The sequence below is a fragment of the Orussus abietinus genome, unplaced genomic scaffold (genome assembly GCF_000612105.2).
Source record: "Orussus abietinus isolate OABI.00-Male unplaced genomic scaffold, Oabi_2.0 scaffold34, whole genome shotgun sequence".
NCBI lineage: Eukaryota > Metazoa > Arthropoda > Insecta > Hymenoptera > Orussidae > Orussus > Orussus abietinus.
The window spans coordinates 545,979-568,979 of record NW_019394290.1 but is presented as its reverse complement, the minus strand read 5'-3'; the positions used below and the strand labels follow the sequence as shown (position 1 = coordinate 568,979).

Here is a 23,001-nt window from a genome sequence, read left to right as displayed (position 1 = left end):
GGCGCGTCCACCGGCGATTTATGGCGCCCGGGAAGTATATCTCTCCCTAACGACTCGGTGTTTGCTCTCGTTATTCCGAGTAACGTATCGGAAAGTGACGTACCGAGGTCTCGGAGATCTCGAAGGAAGGATTCCAGGATCCCAGGACCTAGATCCTGGAGGACCGGGACACCTTACCGAGGGATTCTCGCGATGCCTCTCGGATTTCTCGTTCGGTCTCTTTCACTTCTTCCCGGGAGAGGTCGAGGGCTTTCGCCGGCGCCTCGTTGAATCGAGGCATCGAAAAGGAGCTTTCGCCTCTTATCGTTCCCCCCTCGCGCCCTGAATTTTCCGCGGGCTTAACCGCACCTACGCCGCGAGGACGAGGCGCGATTTAGAGGACGGGAGGGTAGAAAATTGATTTAACTTTGGATGGACGTAGAGTATACAAGAGGAGTCTTTAGGAGACGATGCGGTGGGTCTTGGCGTTTGGGATCGGTCGGTGTTTCCTGTCGACACGTTCCGGAAGCGGCAGGTGAATTTATTCCTCCTCTCCAGCGCGTGAAAGGACTCGGGGTCTCGGTGCGTCTTTCTCTTAGGCGCGTCGCGGAGCGGGACGACAAAGGACCCGGGGTGGGGTCGCGGCAAAGGGGTCTCCGCGGACAATGACTCCGATCGACGATCGCCTAATTTGTTTCTAAGTACCCCGCACACGCCAGGCCCGCCACGCGAGCTGTGAAATTCTATTTGTTCGTCCTGGAAGGACGCGCCGCACTCGTCCTTACGGCAGGTTGTCTATTTGCACGGGACCGGCGCATTGTCCCCGCCGGCCGAGAGGAGCGAGGAGGTGGGAAGTGCCGATGAAAGAAAACCAGGGGGTAGCCGCCCCTCCGGGAAAAGGTGCGCCACTTTCGCGCCTCTCCCGGGAATCGTAACGAATCCCGTCGATAAATATTCATGGGGGTTGGCACCTCCGATCGGACCCCGTGCGGCGTCCCGCGAGACGTCGCCTTCGCCTTTTTTACTCGCGGCCCTCGAAATTATCATAAACCGCTCGTATTTCCACGTCGGGCCCATTTTTTCCCCCAAATTCCGCGCTCTCGTGAGACCGCACGCGCCGGGCATTACCTCGAGGTCCTGGACTTCTTCGGGTTCCTGGAAGCCCCTCGCGTGGAACCCTCGTCCCGGTTTCTCTCCTCTCTTAAAGTATTTCTGCATGCCCGTTAAATGGTACTCCGTCCGCGGAGACCGCGCTCGATTTTCTCGTAAAACGGCGTATAAAGTCCTCGCCGATAAATAGCTTCCGCCGATACATCCGCTGGCCGGCGAGGAATTTAGCGACGCGTTTTTTTTTTCTTTTTAACCCACCTGCCCCCGGATTCAATTTTCGGGCGGGGAGGGGATCGCAAATTGGGACGGGTTCGACGCCAGCGTCCAAACGAGCCAACTAATGGACGTTTATGGCGCGATCCCGCTCCTCCGAGGCACGAATGAAATAATATTCCTCCGCAGCTTCCACCCGAGCGGTCCAGCGGCCATCTCGCGGCGTCTCTTCGTGTGCGTCCCCGGCGCACACAGGAGGGCCAAACCGGTGGGGCCCGTGCGTGTAAACGCGCCTCACGGAGGCACCGTATAAACTTTATCGTGGCATTTACTGGCGAACGCGTGCACGACCGTCGCCGGTCCTAGGACCTCCCGCAACCTTGCGGCAAAAAGCGAGGGAGCCTGCCCCTTCGAGCCTCGCGGAAAACCTCCCTTTTCTCGCGCGATTTCCCTTCCCCGGTTTTCCTCGGCCGACCCTCGCCGCGGCCATATTTTGCGCGCGCCAACATTTCAGAATTTTAATATTCCAGCTCCCGTTCTCAGGGTTAGGGACCCGAAGGGACGGCAGTCCCTGTCCGATTTTTTCCACCGGTAACCATATCCGAGTCAAAGGACCAGTTTCGATCCTTTTGCTCGGCCGCCTTCCAGCCGGAGCTCCTTCGTCCTTCGGGCGAAGAGTGTCACCGGGACGAGGAACCTTCTCCAAATATTAACTCAGGAAACAGGCGATTCCGGCACCTCGCTTGGAGTCTCGTAACACCGGTAGCCGAGTTTGCTCCGCTGTTTGTCGAGGCCTTTTGCGCGGCTCCAGGACTTTCCTCGCGGCCTCCAAGGCCGATGGATTCTTACTCACGTTTGCAGGGACCTTCATAAATACCGACGAATTGTTAAGGAATTTTTCCGGAATTTTAATTGACAGCGAAGCGCCTCCCAAGGACGATAGATCCTGGTTCACGGTGGCAGCGACCGAATTGGGATTTTTTTTTATATAAAAATCAACGAATTGTTACCGAAGTGTTCGGGGATTTTAGTAGAGGAGGGGAAAAACGGCACGAGGGAAATCCTCGAACTTTCGGCGAATCGGGAAACTGGCGAGTTGAGAACCGGGGCTCGGGGGGCCCGGGGGGCCAGGTATGGGGCCCCTCGAGAAATCTCGGCCCGTACCCGCCGACGCGCCGTCAATCGGCAGGATCGGCAGACAGTTGGGCGCCCGAAGGATCCCCGCTCAGGTAGCAGGACTATTTCGAGTCCAGGCGCGCGTGCGCATGCGCGTACCCGCTCGCCTCGCCGGCAAAAGATGTATAGGTGAGCAGGGGAGGGGTCGGACCTCCGATCCCGGTCGATCCCGAAACCCGCGTGGCCAGGTACCCCTGTTTTCTCGCACCGAGCGAGCGCACCTGGCCGATCGGTATATCCATCGGGATATACGCGGCCGATGGGTAGCCGGCCGTCAATGCCCCTCCCTGATCCCGCAGGATCGACCTAGCTACCACTTCCTTTTCCCGGATTACGGCCAGAGGTCCTCATTCCCTCGAGCCCGTCGATACGAAAAAAAAAGAAAAGTAATAACAACGTGAAAAATAATACGAAATGAAGTATCAGTTTTCGCGAATAATTAAAACCAGGTTTTTTTACGTGGGAAAATTCCCGGGCGTTCCTTTGATTATCGTATGGATGGGTTTTTTTTTCCCCTCTTCTCCAGGATTTGAAAATTCGACTCGCGGCTCGAGCTGGCCGTGCAGTCGGAGACACGTCGGCACGCGGGAGCACGGCGGATGACGTACGCGTTGCGTACCTGGTAACGCAACAAAGGTAATAATACACCGGGATACGGCAAGACCGAGTCCTCGAGGGGAAAAGAGCTTCCTTCGCTCGGGAGCGCAGGTGGTTCCGGGGGGCAGGGCGCGGGGGGTGGTTTCTCATTACAAGGGGCTTCCTGTATGGAAATCAACGCGTGACAGATTCCGGCCTGGAAAAGAGAAACTGGCTCGGCCTCCGATAATCGGGAACGAAATCAAATCTGGGTGTTCCTCGCCTTGCCACACGCGTGGTCCATTGTTGGCCCGCTTTGGGGGACGGTTTGTTCCCAACTGGAGACTACACCCGGGACGAACCGAATTTCCCGTTCGGGATCTAAACCGTTGTTCGTTTGCATTATTCGGGGGAGGATTTTTCAAGACTAACGAATTTTCCGGGGGGCAGTCGGCGAGGATTTTTCGAAAGGTGGAGTTTTGGGGAGGCGATCGACGAGCGGTGCCCTCGTTGCGCCGATTGGAGGGCGTCCAGGAATTTATCGGGGAGTCGATAAATCCCGAGGGACCCCGTCGTTGGCCAAACGGCAGACGATGTAAACCCGACGGAATCGGTAGGACGATTTAATAATGGTCGCCGTGGGGCGTCGTAATCACCCGGCATGCGCATACCCTTTGGTAAACGCGCATTGCACCGTAGGTACGTATCCAGGGGATCTTGATAGCCATGCAAATGGCCCGATGTCAGATCCTATCGGGTCTCCGTAATCAAGTAGACCTCGCACCGGCCGAGCACGAGGACACCCGGGTCTTCCCACATCCCTGGGTTCCCCAGGACCGGAAGGATCCTCGTTCGAAGGACACCTACCCGGAACGCGCTTCTGTCCCCCTTGGGTGCACCTCCAAAAAAGAGGAGCACCGCCTCGACGATCGATTTCTCTCGGCACCTCGAAGGGAGAACGAGGCGGAACAAAGGAGACCCCGAAGAGGTACTCGCAGAAAAATCCAATTCATTGATTTTCCTAAATCATAATTCTACGCGTATATTTTTTCCACGGATTTTGAGGACGCGGACCGATTCCTGGCAGGATACGGAGGGATTTTGGAGCAAGAGGGAGGAGGAGGGACCGGTAAGGATCCCGACTGTCGGGCCGATGCGTCGTCGCGCTTGGAAGGAACGACCGAAAGCGGCCTTTTCCAAGCTCACACGGGGCCCTAACAGAAACAGAAGGATGCTCCCGTGGCTCGGCCTCTCCGGTCCCTTTTGGCCCCTTTTCCGCGCCCGCGGTACACATCCAGACCGGAGATATTCCGGCTGAGTTGCGCCTCTCGGATATATCGGGGGCAGATCAAATGGCGGGCCGACCGGCCGGGTTTAGCCAGGGATGAAATCCGGTAGCCGCGACCACGTCGACCCAACTTTGTGTCTACCGGGGCGCAAGGCGGTGCCTGCACGCACGGACATGGACCTGAACCGAATTTACAACGTTTATGCCCGAGGACGAAAAGGAAGAAAAATCCAACTCCAGCCGAGGAGTCCGAAAACTCGGAGCAAAGTCCCAGCTTCGATGCGATCCAGGGAGCGGAGGTCTCGTCGCGGAATGGCGGCGCGAGCGGAATAAAGAGTAATTTCCCGGCTCGCGGTCGCACATCTGGAACGACGAGCAAGGCGGAGCTCGGAGAACCGCGGAACGGCGCGGAACACGAGAGAAGAGATACGCGGCGGAGTCGAGTAGTAATTTCCATGCTGTCACAGCCACCTCGTCGGGTTCGCGGTTGTCTCGTCTCGTCTCGTCTCGCGTCGCGACGCCTCCTGCGCCCGCCCTTTCGCCGTTTCTCCGTTTCCCCGTTCCTTCGTCTCGCTATAGCCTCGCGAGCGAAGGGGCTCACCCTCCACCTACGCGAGCGACAAGTTTCCGCGACACCTGCGAGTGATAAGTCCATCGAATCCGTTCCCCGTTCTTCGATCGAGCCAGTTGACCGGCCATTTTGGATCTTGAGAAATTTTCTGATGCAAGATAATTCGGATTTATCGATACCGAGCATCGGGTGGGCAAATTTTCGAAAGAAAGAGCGCTGTTCCCCGGTACCGGAGGAAAAACCCAGCGAATTGGTGGATTAATTAAATTTATATCGGGTATAATTTCGGCTCCACTTAATTCGCCGTAAACCGACTGTGGAGGAGAAAAACTGTCGGAAGAAATGTTTATTCGGTCTTTTACCACGCTAGCTTGGAAACGGGAGGGAAAAAAAAACCGCCGCTCTATTCGTCCGCGTTCACGCTTTATGCAGTTAATGGAAAAATGAATCCCGTGTAACGAATTCGAATCGGGTATCGAAAGTTTTATTCGGGCGTAGTAAATCCATGGTTTTCAGGGCGAGAGGGTCAGGGATCGGTTATTTATTTATTAGGTTATTTCTAGGTGTACGTGGTCGCAATTCCTGCAATTCCCCCGGAACCGATGCCACGGTCGACCACTCTTGCAATTATCCCTTTATTTTAGGCGGCAACGAATTCGCGGAAACGCACGCGGCGCACTGTGGCGCAATTACGAAAGTGCGCGCGTACACTTTCTTGCGGAAACGGGGAGCACAATGCGCAGCTGGTCCGCTGGACGCTGGAGGCCGCTGCAGGCTGCTGCAGCTCGATGCAGCAGCACGGCGAGCCACACACGTGGGCCGGGTGTGCCGTCCGCGAGGACATGCTAATCACGGTATACAACCTAACCCCCCGAAGTTCAACTAACCCTGCTCGAAACCGAACCTTTGTTTCCTCTCCACCTTCCCGACCTTCTCTCTCGTCGCCGCGAAACGGCCTCTCCGCGTCACCTACAGTGGGCGGGTTTGCGTTTCCAGGAATTTCGCGTCCCCGGGAATTTCGATCAGAAATTCCCGTGGCTTGAAAAAAGTCAAAGTCGTCTCGTACTTGAATTTCGATTCCCACTCCCGTGAGGCTTTGTTCGAGCCGAGGGGTCAACGAAATTCGGGGCCCGTTCTCCAGGAAGCGTTCGATTCCTGGCCGGTTTCGGCGCGCGAGCGACGCGTGCGCCTCGTCCCTCGGGACCTGGACGTGCCCGATCGCCGATAATTACGTGCTATCATAATCGATACACGGGGCCGTGCGAGCGTCATCGATTCCCGGCTCACGCGCATCTTCCTCACGTCCTCCTTGTACCCGTTGGTAGCTCGTTACTCGAGGCGAGACGCGACGAGACGGACACGTCGCTGGTTCATGAATATTCAGCTGGGGCGCCGAGTCGGGACGAGACGAGACGGCCGCGAGTTTCCTCGACTCCTTTCCTCGACTCATCGGTCTGCCTGCCGCGCGATTCCCTAGATACCATTTCCCCCGAGCAGCCGTCAGATTCCTGGAATTCTGACCGCCGTCGTTCCTCCCAGGAGTAAATTTTAATTCGATTACTTGAGGGAGGGGGAGATTAAATTCGAAAGCTCGCCTATCGACGATCGAACGCCGCCGTCGCCGGGTTTTCCGGGGATGGATCCCGATTTCCGCGGAAAATCGAGAGGCCGCGATCGGAGTTTGCCAGCGGCAGCGGCCGGGTCAACTCCGGGAGTTCCTTGCCTTGACTAACTACTCATGAATTTATCGAGACTCCCGGCGGAGTTTCTCGCCTAGTGGCGGACTCGAGGGGCGCGGCGAGAGGTAACGGAGCGAAGTTCGCCGAGAGGAAGGGGGCGAGTTTCGAAGTTGTAGTTTATGAATTTATAGCGGCGCAGAAGGCAGTCGAGTCCGTAGCAAAGCGACGGCGCGAGTTATGCACGCTCCGGTTTATTCCGTCAACCACCCCCCGCGGAGATTTTCCGCATAGAAATTCCCCCGGGGAAGTTAAAGGCCGGGACGCGCGGCCTGGGACCGAGAGTCGAGCTCGCATCCGAGATACGTACCCCGACTCTTGGCCAGGATTAAGAAGAGGTGCAGGTGCAGTCGCGCGGGATCGACATCTCGAGAGGAACGGGATGGAAAAACGGTTTACTCCGTCAGAGAACGCGACCGGAGTCGCGGGCAAGGAACTTTTGTTAAGGGTAATCGGGCTGATTCGAGGGAACCTAGAAAATAAGGGCCGCTCAGGGGTAACGCTCCCCGGGGTATATATAGCGCGAGCCGCGCCCCTCCGCGGCAGAAGCGCGGCGCGCGCCAAGGAGTGCGCATCGCGCGGCCGGCCCAGCGCCGCGGGTTCCGTTTCCCGGGGTTGCGGCACAGGAGTTCCAGTTACATCCGACACCGGTAGGTAAAACCGCACGCGAGGGGGCTTTCCGTGGCAGGCTACGGTGTCGAGCGGCCGCGGGCAGATTCGGTTCGGTCACGGTACCCGGCGACGCCCTCGACGCCCGGCCCCGGGGCACCCACCGTGTCTCCGGACCCACACACGTCGGGCCCGGCACGCACGCGTTTCTGGGACTCGGGTGTCCCCGGGCCCGTGTCGCGCCACCTTACGTTACATTCCGTTCCGTGCCATCGTGAGCTTTTCCTTCCTGCCTCTCTCCCTGCGGCCCACCTGCGACTCGCGTGGCTCCGCTCGCGCGTGGCCAAGACCGACTGCTCGAGTTACGCCGCGGGACGTGGTTCCCGATCCACCGTACGTGGAGGGTGGAGTAGCGATTTAAATGCCGCAGGAAATTAATTTAATTCCCATGTATGACTTTTCATATGTTCACCTGGGGCTGTGGATCTTTTTATCCTTTTTATCCTAGACCTAGATATTTCGGGCCTCGGGTCGCTCGCGCGGCGCAAAGCGCAGCAGCGAGTGGCATCGATCGGGCCTGCCGTCGATTTCCGCGGGTCGGGCCAATATTTGGTCAATAATGTCAATAATCCCGCGACAAGCGACACTCGGGTAACCCGATTGGCGTCGGAGGACGCCTCGGCTGCCAGGGTCCCACGCCAGGGCGCGTCCCGCTCCTCCGCGTGGTGACTAGCCGGTTGGCGCTTCGCCCCACATCGAAACGGCTCGAAACCACCGAAAGTCAAGCCCATGACTCACCGGAGCTCACCTGCACGGAGGCGTCGCGACCTGGGCCACTTCCTCGCGGAAACGTGGAGGAGATCGAAAGGGCGTAGGAAGAGAGAAGAGCGACATGGAACGAGGAGAAGTCTCGACCGGAGGAAGAACGTCACCGGAGGTGGCGCTCGGACGGCGAGAAATCCGAGATCGAGTGGGACATCCGAGACCGCTCTCCATATTTCTGACACTATCGCGATGCTCCACCGTGCTACTCGGCCCGAGACGCATTTGTCCCGGCCGGCTGCTCTCTGGAATCTCGAACGAGTACTCGATCATGGACCCCCCTCTCTTCTACAGCTATAGGTGCGCGGATCCGAAAAAACACGAAAAGTGGAGTAATTGGAGAGATCGGTCGCGTTTATGGGGCACCTTGCCGCCCCGTCGGGATTCATGACTGATGGGCGGCTATTAGCCATTAGTCCTCCCGGTGTCGATGCATTATCCGTATCGGATAGCCTGGATATAATGCATCCAGATCTCGAGAAATCCTCGTGAAAAATAGCCTTTACCCTATATCCACCGAGTAACCTGTCCCCTTAAGGTGGTAACACGAGCGAGAGCGTTCCTTCCCTTCCGCCACGGTGGAAACCTAATCTCCGGACAATTAACTAATACACCGCACGCGACCGCAAAAAACCGGCCGAAATAAGCCTGAAAATCAATTTAATGGCCGCCGGGTTACTCACGCGATCTGACTATTAGTCAATGGAGGAGTCTAACCCTTCCTATGTACCCGGCCACGCATGCACGTCTACGGGAAGTGCGCTCGAGCACTGCCCAAATTGCTCCTCGACGCTCAAAACCCAAGGCCGAGATCGAGGGGATGGAGATATACCCCTTTCGGAGCAGATGTCGAAATCCCCGAAGACGGAACGAGCCCCCTTCGTCTTTTTGGAACCTGATTTCGACCCGTCACTCCTCCTCCATCGACCTCGAAGTACCGGAGCTCTCGGAGAAGCGCTCGATGGCTCGAATGAGCATCTCTAGCTTCACCGATTCCTCCGTTTTACGTCCCGCGGTTCGCCTCCTGGCACGACACCGGGTTCTTTTAACGTTTCGGACCTCGACGCATCGAGATCGACTTCCGGTGGGCTCTTTAAAGCTGCGGTTGACCGACATGACGCCCGTGAATGGGAGCTGACGGAAGCCCGGAGTACACTCGAGCGTGGTGAACAGGAAGTCGGGAGGAACGTATAGACGTCCCATGGCCGACTTTCGGCCTCCCGGTGTTTTCCAGAATTGTCGTAATTGATTCCAACGCCGGTCGCGTTCCCCGGATAGCGGGGGAATTGAATTAAATTAAGCATAATTCCGTATTTAGGCGTAAAGCCGCCAAGGTGATTTAGCGTTCGGTGGCTCGGCGCGCACACGTTGGCGAGACTCTTAGACCGTGTAATCCCTATACAGGTCGGCAGAGCGCGTAAATCTTCGCTTGATTTTTTTTCTTTTCTTTTTTTTTTACACCTTGGAATCCCTTTTACAAAACCGACGGGAAAGGCACGAAAATCGACGGGACTTAGAAGATACCGGAAAATCATTCGCAGGCAGATCAAATGCCATGGAAATTTTTCTACGATCCACCGTACGGAATAGGTAACGAGGGGTAGGAATGAAAAAAGGAAGAAAATTAGAAATGCACATTTTGAGCGCATTCCAGGCCGCCTGGGAGCCGTTCCTAATTTCTGTAATAAGCCAGGGCATTCGATGCACAGGTATCTCTCGCTCGTGGTCGGGGATCCCCTCTACCGTATATCCGTGTCATCGGATGCCGTCCGCACGGAACGTGGCCTACGTGGCCCATTGTCATTGTAATATCAACCGCTTTTTGATTTATTTTATGGGTCCCGCTAAACGATTACGCACCAACCGGGCGGCCGTGCCGGTGCGCGGAATCTTGACCACGGTTGGAACCACGAGAGACAGCTCCGAGAAATTCCGAAAAAAGTTCTTTTCCCAAAATCTTGGAAACCCATTTAAAAATCCGCCTTGGGAATTTTTGAGGAATTTCAAAGGGCGTGAATCGGCACTTCACGTCGGTCGCAGCATCCGAGAAATTCGGGCACGCGCCCTAGGTGGAGGCGAGGAAACCCTCCGAAACGGGAACCCCGTGGAAGAGTGTTTGCCGTTCGTTCGTTCGTTCCTTCCTCGTCGGCCGTTCCTCGTTCCCCCTTGTTTGATCGTTCCCTGGCCGTCGGTTCTCCGAGTGTTTGCTCGCGCTCGCCGGGCGCGGAACACTCGTAGTTTGTCAGCTCGTCGGGGAGTAGTTACGTAGGTAAAGTACGGCTACTCGAGACCGTCCCTACCCCGGCCCGGATAAAGTAGGCAATTACTCGAAGGATCGACGAGTGCTTCACTTTCCTCGGGAAATCCGATCGGGAATTTCCCCCGAGCCTCGCTCCTCCTTTTTTCCCCTTTTTTTTCGCAAATGGCGAATTAAATTAAACCACTGTACTTTGTCCCTTATGCGCGGGCACGAGGGGCGGCCTCTTCAGGGCGAGTCAATCATTCGTCTACGTAGGTAAATGTACGGTGAGAAGAAGAAATTCATTGGACCAAGGAAATATTTAGCTACTTTAAAGAGCAACGATCCGACTCGAATGAAATCAAAGAAAAAACGTCGCGTCCTATTTATTCCATTTGACTTGAGTGAAATAATTTCATTTTTTTTTTTTTTTCGAGTAACAAAATATTTCTTGGGATTTTCTCGGGGTATATAAACGGTGGTAGGATGCCCTGGGAGATCGTAGGTGCTTTTTAAGTGGAATCTCCGAGACGCGCGAACGGATGCGTTGAAAATAATTGTGCTCCCACCCATCGGCGCGACATGGCGGTGACAAAGTCGTTACATTAGCCCTCCAGAGAGCGTGCCGACAATGTCGAAACGCGAGCAGGACCGGGGCGGAAGAATTTATTAGCGAGCCGAGTACATTCGCAATAAACCGCGGGTCGCGGGGAGTCGGGCCGCGAGGTTGGTTATGGCGATGGTGGCAACCACCGGGCAGACACCCACCTCGGCCAGCCCCGGTCGGAGCTCTGATTTACTGCCAGGACTGCCCCACCCAGGAATGCCGAGTTCCAAAGCGGATTTTCAAAAAAATCCGGGCCAAAAATTCGCCCTGGTGCCCTGCCGGAAACGCCACCATCTCGCGACATCGGAAGGCCCCTCTACCGTCTAACCTCTATTTCTCCGGAATTTCTCCCGTTCTTCCTTTGGATTAAAAAATCCAAAAAGAAAAAACAAAGAAAAAAGTGGCCGCGCAAAGTGGCGCGGCATGATTCGCCGATCGGTTTTTACGCACTTTCTAACCCACCACGCCCGGCGAGTGACGAGTACTCGCTGCAGTACCTATCGGGGTGCTCGGGTAATGAAATTTAAATTCAGGATTTGTCGGGTCTTGTTTCATCGTTGGAACTTGTGTCATTGGGGGGAAGAGACGTTGCGCCGAAACGTACCGAGGAGTTTAACGCGCGTTTTGAAATCCAGCCCGTAAGGTCGCGGGCCGATCGCCGACCTCGTCCCGATAAGTCGGCGATTTCTAAACGCGAGCACGCGCGTAAGGAGCCGTCCGACACGTGTGCGTATTCTGGAACGGCTCTTGACACGCGTGCGATGAAATGGGTCTTGCGCCGTAATGTCGGGCGCGAGTACCGAGACAACGGCGAGACGCAAATCCGGCAAAGAAACCCGCCGAGTTTCGAGGCGAGCGCACGCGTCGGCCGCGTTATTACGGGGTTTTATCGCGATAGCGTAAAACGCTCCGTCGAGGCGTTTTTGCGAGAGATCGGGCCGGGCAGGGATAGTCGAGTTCGCGGGCAAAATTGCCTCGGCCTGAAAATCGAGCCGCGCCGGACGGCGATTATTGGCCAGAATAAATATGCGCCCAACAAAAGCGGCGCTTTCTTCTCCCGGAGGGAAAAGTTATAAATCCTTAATCGAATTCCAGGAGCGGGGCCACGGGGCGGGCGATTAATCATCGGGAAGAAGGAGGGAAAAATCTTGGGGCTCCGTGGAATCCCCGAATCCCCGAATTTCCGAATTTCCGGAAGGGGGCCCCTCGGCTCGCGAATTCCATCCTCGGATTCCAGAGTCCAGGGGGTGGTTTAGGGCTCCAGGCTCCAGGATCGCTTTTCCGGGAAGGACCCTGGCTCTCGGGACGAGGTCCTGCGGCCCTGCGAGGGGGAGGAGGAACCGGACGCCCTCGAGGACACCCGGCTGGGAGTACGGACGTAAAGTCCTGGACCCAACGGGAGGCTGCCTCCCGCGTACGGACTTGTCATATTAGGATAACCAGGACTCAGGATTCCTCGGATGGTCCACCTCGTCCTTTTTCCTGGGAGCCTCTTGGCTCCCGGGGAGTCGCAGGTGGAGGAGTAGGCGCGGGAAGGACGAGATCTCGACGGAGGCGCCATTTTCCCACCGCTTGGTCCGGCAAAGAATCCTCCACCGTGCCCTACCGGAAAATTAAATCTGCCAAGAGGGAAAGTAAAATCAATCCCCTTGGAATTTCCACCGGGTCGAACCTACGTTTGTCCACGCAATTGGGATTTTTTTCGGCGAAATCTTATTTTCGATGGAGTCCCCTCTCGACGAGGGACGCTTTCTCTCGCACGGTCTTCCCAGAAAAGGAAGGGCAAGAAAAAAATGGCGGTCGCGACCCTCCGGCGCGTAGATTACGGCCCGAACGTGTCAGATTAGGCTAACCAGGACTTCGGGATTCCTTTGGCCGGGTCCTCCAGGACCCCCGACGGGGGTCGCGGACTCTCGACCGGGACGAATCCGGGAGTGTAATAATTTAGGAAGGGACGCGCGACGTTGCATAATTTTTACGGTCCAGATTTCCTCCCCGGATTCGCCGGGCATGGAAGGCGCATACCAGAAATCGGGTGGACTCGTGGATGGTGTAGCTGGACCGGAGGTGCCAGGACCTGGCACCTTAGGGACACCGAGATTTTAATGGTCCTCGCATTTTTCAACTTCCCACGTTTCGGACCGTCCCCCTCTGGCCGAGCGCGGGAGAGAGAAGGAGCCACCTCGTAAATAATATTTCCTCCTTTCGTGATTTGTGGCTGCCGACTATTTCGGGAAGAGGTCGAAGAGCTCGCAGGTTTAAGGACGAGCGGTCGCTTCGAGGAAGCCACCTGCCGGCTAGGGAATCGGCGAAATCCTGCCGAATGAACCGAGCACTAAGTTTCCCGGCCGATTTCCCAATTTCCACCCTCCCGACCCCCTCGATAATATCGGAAGACATCTCGAAATCGGTTCTACCGGTTACACCGATAATGCGCCCGGCGTAGAAGGTTATCGCGGTGATTTATCTCCCCGTTGGATAACTAACCGTGACGACGTCGAGCTTATTAACGACCGCGCAAATAAGAGGGCGCCGACAGTACGAGTAGCGGCGAAAGGCCGCGGACTTTCTTAATCCGGTGTACATGCGTCTGGAGATCTCCGAAAGTGCGCATTAAATTCGACGTTCATTTAGGGGCGCAGAAGTCGAAGAGTCGAGGTCTCGATTGGCAGAGGAGAGGTCGTTTTAGGAGTTCCACCACCCTCCGGGGGGGAAGGAAGCGTCTTTCGTCACGTCGCGACGCCTCCACTCGGAAGGCTCGAGTCACTCGCGGGCGTATCGGCGCGCGCGATGGGAGCTCGTCGCACCTGCGTCTCTGCGTTGGATGTGCGTTAATTAATTGCAGGAGGATGCACGCCGGGTCATCCGGCGAGCTCGAGCGGAGCTCGAGCGTGGATGACGAAGGGCAAAGTGCAGCCGCGACGCCGAATGCGAGAGGAGCGAGAGGGAAAGAAAAAAAAGAGAGGGAGAAAGGAGCGTCGACTACGGTTGCGTGATTCTCAACTCGGGCCTTTTTACCGAGGGAACACTTAATCGCGAGTTTAAGTAATTAATAACGCGCCTCTGTCTTCTCGAGGAACCCGCCGATTGCGTCCTCGAGGGCGTCGCAGAGTCTCTCCTTCTCCCTCGCCCGTCGATCCGCCTCGCGCTCTCTCTTTCCCTCTAATTGCGCCTCTCCTGCGCGCTTTACGCGATCTCGCGCGCCCATTCCGCGAGAACGGCGTTTCGCCCCCGATAGATTTGCGCTCGTTTAACGTCCCGTTTGCTCGCCGCCGACGCGGTAACGCCTGTCCCCGGGAAAATTTCGCGTGCAGTAGGTGCGTGCACCTTGATGCACCGGGGATTGCCCTCGTGATCGCGTTAAAAAAAAAAATATATAAAGAGGTCCTAAGAACGGTTTGCGCGGGGATTTACCGGAGGATCCTTTTTCTTTTGGATTTCTTTCCTCGACTTAGGTCAGACACCAAGTGCAAGTGCATCGCCGCGGTCTCGGGGAGGGAGATACTCCCGTTTCTCCGCTCTTTCCCGGGTAGGCACTCTCGAGCACTCGATGGACTCCAATGCCTCTCCCGACCTAGGTTCACCTAATTACGTAATTACGCAATTAAGGCACGACAGTGCGTACGGGAGCGAATTCGCAGCGCTGCGACCTATTCGACTCGGATGCGCCGGGCTGCTAATTACCAATTACTCATTAGCGATGTACGCCCTCGCACGCCACTCGACGCCCACGAGAGATCGAATCTCGGTGCTCGTTCGCGCCTCCTGGGGTATCTTCGATTTTCCGACATTTCGATAACCCCGGAGAGGGGAGGCGAAGGGAGGAGACGAGAGATATTAATAAAAAGAGAGGAAAGGAGCGGAGGCGCGAGTCCAATCGGCGCACGGAGCGGCTTGCACCTGACGGATGCCCCTGGGGACCCCAGGGACTCCTAGGGGGTTCTTGGCATTTTTTTACAGAGGGGCCAAGGATTTCAGGGTCCCACTCCTGCGGTTCGTCGGGGGCTCGACCGAACTACTACGCCCTGCGGTTCGTTATGATCGACGCGTTCGACGGCATAAATAATTAGCGTCGCTTTCGCGACCGCGACGAATCGCCCATAAGAGTCGGTCATACCTCGCCTATTCACTCTCACTGTCAAACCCAAATGACAGCTTGGCACCGGTTTGAGTAAAAGCGCAGCGATAGAGCGTGCGGGAATAACGATGGCTGATGAGAATATAATTGCAAAGTCATTCATCAGGACTCAGCCGGTACGACGTGCAAGTAACGGCACCGCCTGTCTACCTCCTAGATATTCCGGCAGCACTTAGTTCCCGGTGCACCGAGTCTCCCGAAAAATTCCCCCCCGAGTCGGTGGAAGGATTTGACCGAGATCGATTTTTATCGATCGCGCGGTTGGGCGGTGCAGGATTTCCTACTCCAGAGCTCCCGGAAAGAAACTCGGGCGCGCGACAAAATGCACTTGGCGCGGCATCGTCCGGGATCGGGCCGCGAGGCGATGCAGTTTATTTTCGACTTATCGCGGTCTGGCGCATGTTTGCACGACATGACGCGGTGCAAAGTGAACGTCCAGGGCCGGCACCCCGCGGGACAGGTGCCAAAGTGGCTCCGTACCCTCGGTCAACATTTACTTTTGTTATTAGCTCCTTGCTAAACTCGAGTCGCCGACGCCTTGTCGATCGCGACTGCGCCACCGTTACCGGGGAATTATTCGCGGACTATGAAACCAGGAGTTCACCCCGCGGTTCGCGTAAAGAGACTCGGTTGCGTCCCGCGCCAAGTGCGCCCCGAGGAGGAGGGCAAAGACATGGACTAATGCGCCCAGAGACGGGGACATCTTTGTCACGTCCCGGAAGTCCCCGGCTCTTTTCCACCCTCTCCGGCAGTCCCCCTGCCGAAGAGGTCTCGATATACGTCCCCCGGGGCGGAATTGCCCCCGAAGAAGTGCGCGGGAGATAAGGCCTCGAGGTGCGTCGCCCGGCCGAAATTAAGACAAATCTGCGCGATTGCGATCGCGTTAAATTAGCGTCCTCTCGCGTCGAGGAGGGTCAGGCCGCGCCAAGTGATGGAGCACCGAGGTTTGTCGCCGGGGCCGCATGCGAATCGCGCATTAGCGGCGAGTGCGAGTACCGTGGTTTGCGCCAAGTACTCCATGAGGTTATCGATCCTCCCACTCCGCCGTCAAAACGAATTTCACGCCCGCTACCCGCGGCCAGAGGGCTGCGGGGACGAAACGCGGATTTTTTCAAATTCCTCAAAAATTCAATTTAACGTAATATTACGTTATAACTTTCTACGATTCACCTCGGCGAGGTACTCGAACCGCCCCCAAGTCCGTACCGTACCCCAGTCCCGAAATGAAAGTGCACCCCAATTGCCCGACCGGAGGACCCGGAATAAATCCCGCGATCCGCCGTTTGATCGCCTACTTCGCCAAGGATCGAGCTCGATTTCTCGCTGGCCTCCTATTATCGGGGACGACCGGATATCGGGACGTCGCCCGAGGGATCGTTCCGGGTTTGCACGGTTTAATCCGCGTTGCCCGGCACTGTTTGCCCGTACCTCGACTTTGTCGCATTAAGAACGCATTAGCGTCAAGTTCACGCCGGGTTAAGCGATCGGCGCGATACAAGGTGCACGCGATCCTGACCTCTCGGGGAGCGAGGAGCTCCACCCAGTTTCTCCGGAGGTTTCGTGCCGATCAGCTGATCCGACGTCGAGTGGCGATTAAATCGATCCCCGACTCGGCCGGAACGGTGGAGGGGACTCGAGACGAGAAATTAATTGGGGCGCCTCCCGAAATTCGACGTTCGGGAAAACGCGTCGACTCGATAGTCGCTCGCCGTTGGGCAGGATCCGCGAGTGGGGCGGATTCCGGATCCCGGGGCTTGCGGAAAAAAACCCGTTTCGGGCAGCATTCCCCTCGTGGAGCATCGGGCTCGAGCGAGCGGGAGGTTGGCAGTCGAACCGGTGGTGCTATTAACGACATTAACGCTACTCCGGGCAAACACGGCTCTATATCATCCAACCGGCGGAATAATAAACAATAAATTCCGGTGAAATATGGCGCCGAACGAGCGTAACCCATTTGTTTGCGATAAACTGACCCTGAAGCTAGTCCGACCAGTCCGCAACGACCGCCTCGCCCCGGCTGCAAACCCGATACTTTAGCCCTCCTCGGGAGAGGGAATGAGAGAGAGAGAGAGATAGGGCCCAACTTGACGCGTGCGAAAAACCGGAACTCTCCTTGTAACGACCAAACACGACGGCGTTATTCCTCTGCAATGCCCCTTGATAAATGACCGATCGCGGCCTGGAGAGGTGAGGCGAGGTGATGCCCATCTCGCGCCCCTCCCTCGAGGATTCACCCCAAGGGGCCCTATTCCCGTTCCTCCTTGTCTATCCTAAAATTCAGCGACCCAATATAAATATTCCTCCATGGAATTAATTTAATCATCGAGTTTAATCGGGAGAGGTGAATCCACGTGAGGTGGTGCCCATCTCGCGCCCCTCCCTCGAGGACTCACCCCAAGGGGCCCTATTCCCGTTCCTCCTTGTCTATCCTAAAATTCAGCGACCCAATATAAATATTCCTCCATGGAATTAAATTTAATCATCGAGTTTAATCGAGTGAGGTGAATCCACGTGAGGTGATGCCCATCTCGCGCCCCTCCCTCGAGGACTCACCCCAAGGGGCCCTATTACCGTTCCTCCTTGTCTATCCTAAAATTCAGCGACCCAATACAAATATTCCTCCGCGGAATTAAATTTAATCATCGAGTCTAATCGTCTCCAGAATTTAGGGACCACCGGAACCGATGGCCACCCCTTTGACGGCGATCCAGGAATTTTTGGAGGTTCTCTCCGCTCGAAGGGGGGAGATTTTCATGGTCAGGAATTCTCGTCCGAGGTGGACGTTGCGGTTGTCGAATGCATTCGGGGAGCCCGCGATTCGGGCCCGACCTGGCCGTTCCCCGCTGGAGGTTTCCGGCGATGGTCCTTTGTCGCCAATAACTGTCAGCGCAGCGCGATAAAGATGAGAAATGTCTCTCTCTCTCTCGGGGAAAAAAAGGATATACAGCGGAGGAAAGGGAAAAAACCGGTGGCGGGTGCATAGGGCCCCGGGGTGGCAGCTCGTAACGTTCGTCGCGGTCGTAGGGGTGGTCCCACCCCAGGTGCGCGTCTACCTTCGGGGTAGGTCCTCGGGTCCCACCCTAGACCTTTGTCCCTCGGAGCCGAGGTCGGGGCATTTCGATACGTCGGGACGAGCGTCGGGACGGGGGCGGAATAATTCTTGAAAAATATTCCGCGACCCGGCCGCAGGGGTGCGTCTAGAGTGGAGGAGGTCCCGCGTAAGGACGATCGGCGCCTACCCGAGCGTAAGACTTCCCCGTTGACTAATAGCGCTTATCGGGACGTTAATAACGCGGCGGCTTGACGCGAAAATTCGGGGCCGAGGCCCGTGGCAGGCTGCCAATATCCCGGGCGCGCGTTTCCTCCGCAAAGGAGTGCGTTTTAGGTAATTGGCCGTGAATATTATCTTACTCCGGGGGAGGGACCGAGGGCGAGGGTGAGACGGCCGCGGCTCTCGCAAATTGCAACTCGCGAGGGGTTTTTGCGGAGGCACCGACGCGTCGCCGATTAAAGTTAACAGAGTAGGTTATTACCAAGTAAAACTCTCCGCCCGCGGGCCGCGCTCCTTCCCCCGCTCGCTCTCGACGCCGAGGCTTGCTTTTCCGCTCCGAGGAGTCCGCTGCACCCGGCGCCGCCGATACCGAGAGACGCGCTCTCGTCGCGACGCGTCCGGGCCGCGACTTCGGGAATTTACCGTGCCCCGCAACTGGCCAGGAACATCCCCTGCGCGCGTCCACCGTTCTCGTGGATGCGCACGGAAAGGAAAACGACGAACTTGGGATCGTTTAATTTTCCCTGACAATGGAGGACCTAAAGCGACGCGTCCTCGTGAAATATCCCGCGAGCGTCTTCTCGCGGTTTACTCGCGAGTTTCTCTATTTTCAATTTCCGCAAGGTCGCGGCGCACTTATGGATCTCGGCGTCAATCCGCCGGGTAATAAATGGCGCGTGGAATTGGTAAAAAAAAAAAGAATTGACGCTCGGAGAGGATCTCCCAGGGTCGCGTCTTCTTCCCTGCGGCGTTCTCCAGAAATCGGCGGGATCGACAATTTCGAAACGTCGACGCCGTCGACGTCGCGAGGCGCTCGTAACGGGACTGGCGTCGTTTCGTTAAAACGGCCGCGTCGCGACGAGCGCCTCGCGTCAGGCTATTTCGAGGCGATTCGCACTTTCGTCGGCGTTAATCGATTCGGCGTCGCGAGCCCGCGGAGTCGCTTAGGAATTGGTTGCCGTTAATGACACACGTTGTACCGAGTAATTATGCAAGGGATTACGAGTCAATCTACCGCGAATAACCGGTTGAATCGAGCCCGTTGCACGCTCCGTCGAGTCAACACCCTCCACGACGCGCGGCGTCGTCGCGAGCGAATCGATGAATTATGTCGCGTGGGAGTAGGTCCCTACAAAAATTCGAGAAATTCCGGCAAAATCTGTCCGAATGTAGAAAACTCAAAATCGGTACATCCAAGCCTCGAGGTCGAATTTACTTTTCGAGCATGGCGGAGAGACCGAGGAAAGGAAGACAAACGCGTTAATAGGAAAATCCCGAAAATTGCCGAATCGATTTCAGAAAATCCAAATTTCGACCTTTATGGATTTTCCGACCAAACGAGACGTCGAGTCCGTCGTCTTCTATTCGGTCGAGTCGAGAGATCGTCGGGCCAAAATTTCGATTCCATCAAGGTCGATCGGGGAGTCGATCGAGAAAGAGACCGCGGCCGAGCGGAGGGAAGAGAGTGAAAGTTCCGGGAGAAACTCGTCTACGGTCGCGCTTAGGGATCCCGAATCCTCGGTCATAACCTATAAGACGGAAGAGGAGGAGGTCCGGACGGGAGCACCTCGAGTACCGAATTCCCTTGTTGGTCGGAACACGGGGCCACTAGGTTGGCTAGGTGGTTACGCGTAATTGAAGGCACTTTACCGACCCTACGGTCGGCGTACTTTCCGTCGGCCTCGCGGCGTCTCTCTTTCTCCCGCGGCCGAGTCGCTCGCTCTGTCTCTCTCCCTCTCACGGCGGCGCCGCCTCCGGCTGCTCCGTTCCTCGCATTTGCATTTAGTGGCGAAGGGAAGCCTTTTAACCGAGATCACTTGTATACGACAAACGCCACCTCCGTGCTCCGGAAAACGATGAAATATTTATTGCCCCGATTTAATGGTTCCCCATCCCATTTCTCCGAGAAAATGGCCGGGGTGGCGTTAAAAGTGGCCGCGCTAGTTAGCGCTCCGATTCCGCGGGCAATTAGCGTACCCTCGATTAAATTTCCCCGATCTTCTGTGTCACGTACGGAAGGTCACCACTTTCGAGTACCTCCATCCCTCGGAAAATTTCATTTCCCTCCCCATGCCCAAAGAGAGAGAGAGAGAGAGAGAGAGTTCAAAAAACCGCATGCACCGTGAAAATATGAATTTTGAGAAGATAACTCTCGAATTGAATGCAGCATAATTACCTTGTCTCCTCCCTCCGACCATGCGTCTCTTCTCAAAGCGTATAAAGCTGGGTCAGGATCGATTTAAGGGCGAATATCGAGATTTCGCGAAAGAAGTCGCGAGATTTGCGACCAATCAGGAACAGGTGAGGAGAGGAAGCGCGCGGGGTGATGAGCAGAAATTGAAAACACAAATCAAATTCACTTAAAGTCGTGTTTGTATATATATCTGTATATGCATTTATATATATACACACACATATATATATATAATTCGAAAGGCCAGCGGCGAATCGATGCCGCTGGGCGAGACAGGTTATGTACAAAGTCCTCCTTGAAGCGGTCGCGATCCATCTCCAAATATATATATATATGTATGTATGTATCTATGTATACCGACAACTAAATTTGTACAAGTAGCCTTAATTGTCTCCGGTTCCGCGGACCGTTCTCGCGCGAGTCTAATGGTACTTAAACGAAAGAGGAATTGGAGCAATCGAGGTCAGAGGGGTCTCTCTCTCTGCTGCACTTGCAATTAAAAACTGCACAGGTGCGTTAGCTCTGTTTTTCTCCCTCTCTCCAGCGCGCTTATCCGTATGTACCGTCGTACGTAGACGCCGTAATTAATATTATGTACTCCTAGGCATGCAACGTAGACGCCTCCCTCGGCAAGCGTCCGTCGTTCGACGGATCTAGTCAGCGCGTCGTCAAATAGTCGTCGAGAAAAAAAAAAAAAAAATGGGCAATCATCGAAACACACGTCCCAAGAAATTTATCAAAATTCCGTGCTACGGGAAATTACCGATAAAGCGGGCAATGATAAAAAGAAAAAAATTCCGCGTTTTGAAGGAACTCGCGAACCGTCGAGACGGCACCGATATATCATTTTGGCGATAGGGAGAGAAAAAAAGGAAAATTTATCGGAAAGGGCAAGTGACGGAACGTCATTGCGTCGGGAGGTAAACGGACGACGGTCCCGGGGACGGCTACGAAAATGGTGACCATGATCCGATGACGAGCCCACGTAAATGACCGTACATTAGATATGACCATGTAAGAATCCGCGAGCACTCGGAGAACAGACCGACCTCGGGCCTTTCGGGCCGATTTTCACGTCCCGTGATTTTCTTATTTTTCTCTCTCTCTTCTCTATGTACACCTTCCTACATATTCGCGCGCGTCGATGGCGATCGGCGACCCTGGAAGGGCCGGGAATTATTTACAAAGTGTCAAGGTCCATTTCGAGACTTGTCACAATTATCCGAGCGTCCGTTTCGTCGCTCCCCTGCGAGAGAATCCGCCGAAACTAATTCTAGCCGCGATGGAATGAACGCAGCGAACGAGAGGACGACCCGGGATGCAAATAAAAAATTTTGTCTTCAATATATACAAATATACGTGTATCATCGCAAAGAGGAACTGCCTCGCCAGTTGATCTTGGAAAACGTGCTTGGCTTCATTCTCCGTTAAGGTCGCTCTTCATGACACAACAAAGAAATAATAACGGCGAACGAGTACGATACAAAAGTCCGGCCAGGGCGCCGCGACGCCGGCGATCCGCTTTCGAGCGATTCGAAACGGGCGAAATAAAATTTATACAAATAAGACAGCGAATCTCCGCGTTCACTCCATCTTAGAGACGAACCCTGTCCTCCTAATGGACCGTGAGAAAAAAAAAAAAGTCACCGAGCACCTCGCAACGTCTAATAAAGACGAGACGAGTTCGTCCCAACGTCGAGACGTAACCGAAGCGTCGCCGACACTTCCGAGACCGGCGCCATCTTGGGTCTTAACGCGTGAAGAGACCATTTCCTCTATACCCGCCGTTTGCGGTCCAGATGGCGAAATTGCGTACCGATTGCGAGGACCCAGGGTGCTTAAAAAAACGTAACGGAAGCACCCCGAGGAATCTGGGACCTCCCTAGAGGGATTTCGGTCGAAATTCCCAGACTCGCGTCGCCGGTCTCGAAATCGTCGACGAAGCGTTCCTCCCCATAGGCGAGGTCTCGGTTCACGGGGTATCCTTCATGGTTATCACAGCGGTTACTCGAGGAGAACGTCGTGGCGAGTATCTCGTAAATACAACATAACGCGTACAAATGTCCAAGGGAACCCGCGTAAACGTGGCCGGGTTATGCGCGTAACCGCACACGGGGATGCACGGGCAACATGCTCGGGTGGTCGTCGAAATCTCTGGAGCTCGTCGGGTCGCGGGGGCCGTCGGTCGAGAATCGTGAAAAAGTCTCGTCACCAGACCCATTTCCCAAAGGACTCTCCGAAATCCCGGTACCCTCGGGCAAGCTCCCAAAATCTCAAATCCGCGCCATTTTGACTCTCGCTCCCTCCCCTCTCGCCCCCGTCCATCGGAGAAATTGGAAAATCTCCCGTGGTCCTCCAACCTCCGTCCAGCATCGTCTCTAAGCTATCCTACGAGGTTAGTTTACGTTGCTTAGTTAAACAGCCACATGAGAATTGCAAATCGTGCCCTCGCCTCCGCTCCGCCCACCCCGC

The 23,001-nt window shown here is 55.6% G+C and overlaps 1 protein-coding gene across 2 annotated transcripts in view; it reads right to left on the bottom strand.

Moving 5' to 3' along the window:
• The window catches only part of LOC105696306 (transcription factor Sox-2), a 48,401-nt gene that overhangs the window by 23,284 nt on the left and 2,116 nt on the right, over positions 1-23,001 (bottom strand). Inside the window, exon 2 of one of the 2 annotated variants that reach the window (XM_012418686.1) lies at positions 20,800-22,917. The exons of the other annotated variant lie outside the window; for it this stretch is intronic. Coding sequence (XP_012274109.1) covers positions 22,908-22,917 — 10 coding nt within the window. The 3' untranslated portion in view covers positions 20,800-22,907. Of the gene's footprint in view, positions 1-20,799; positions 22,918-23,001 lie in introns of those variants that run through there. 2 annotated transcript variants of the gene reach the window in all.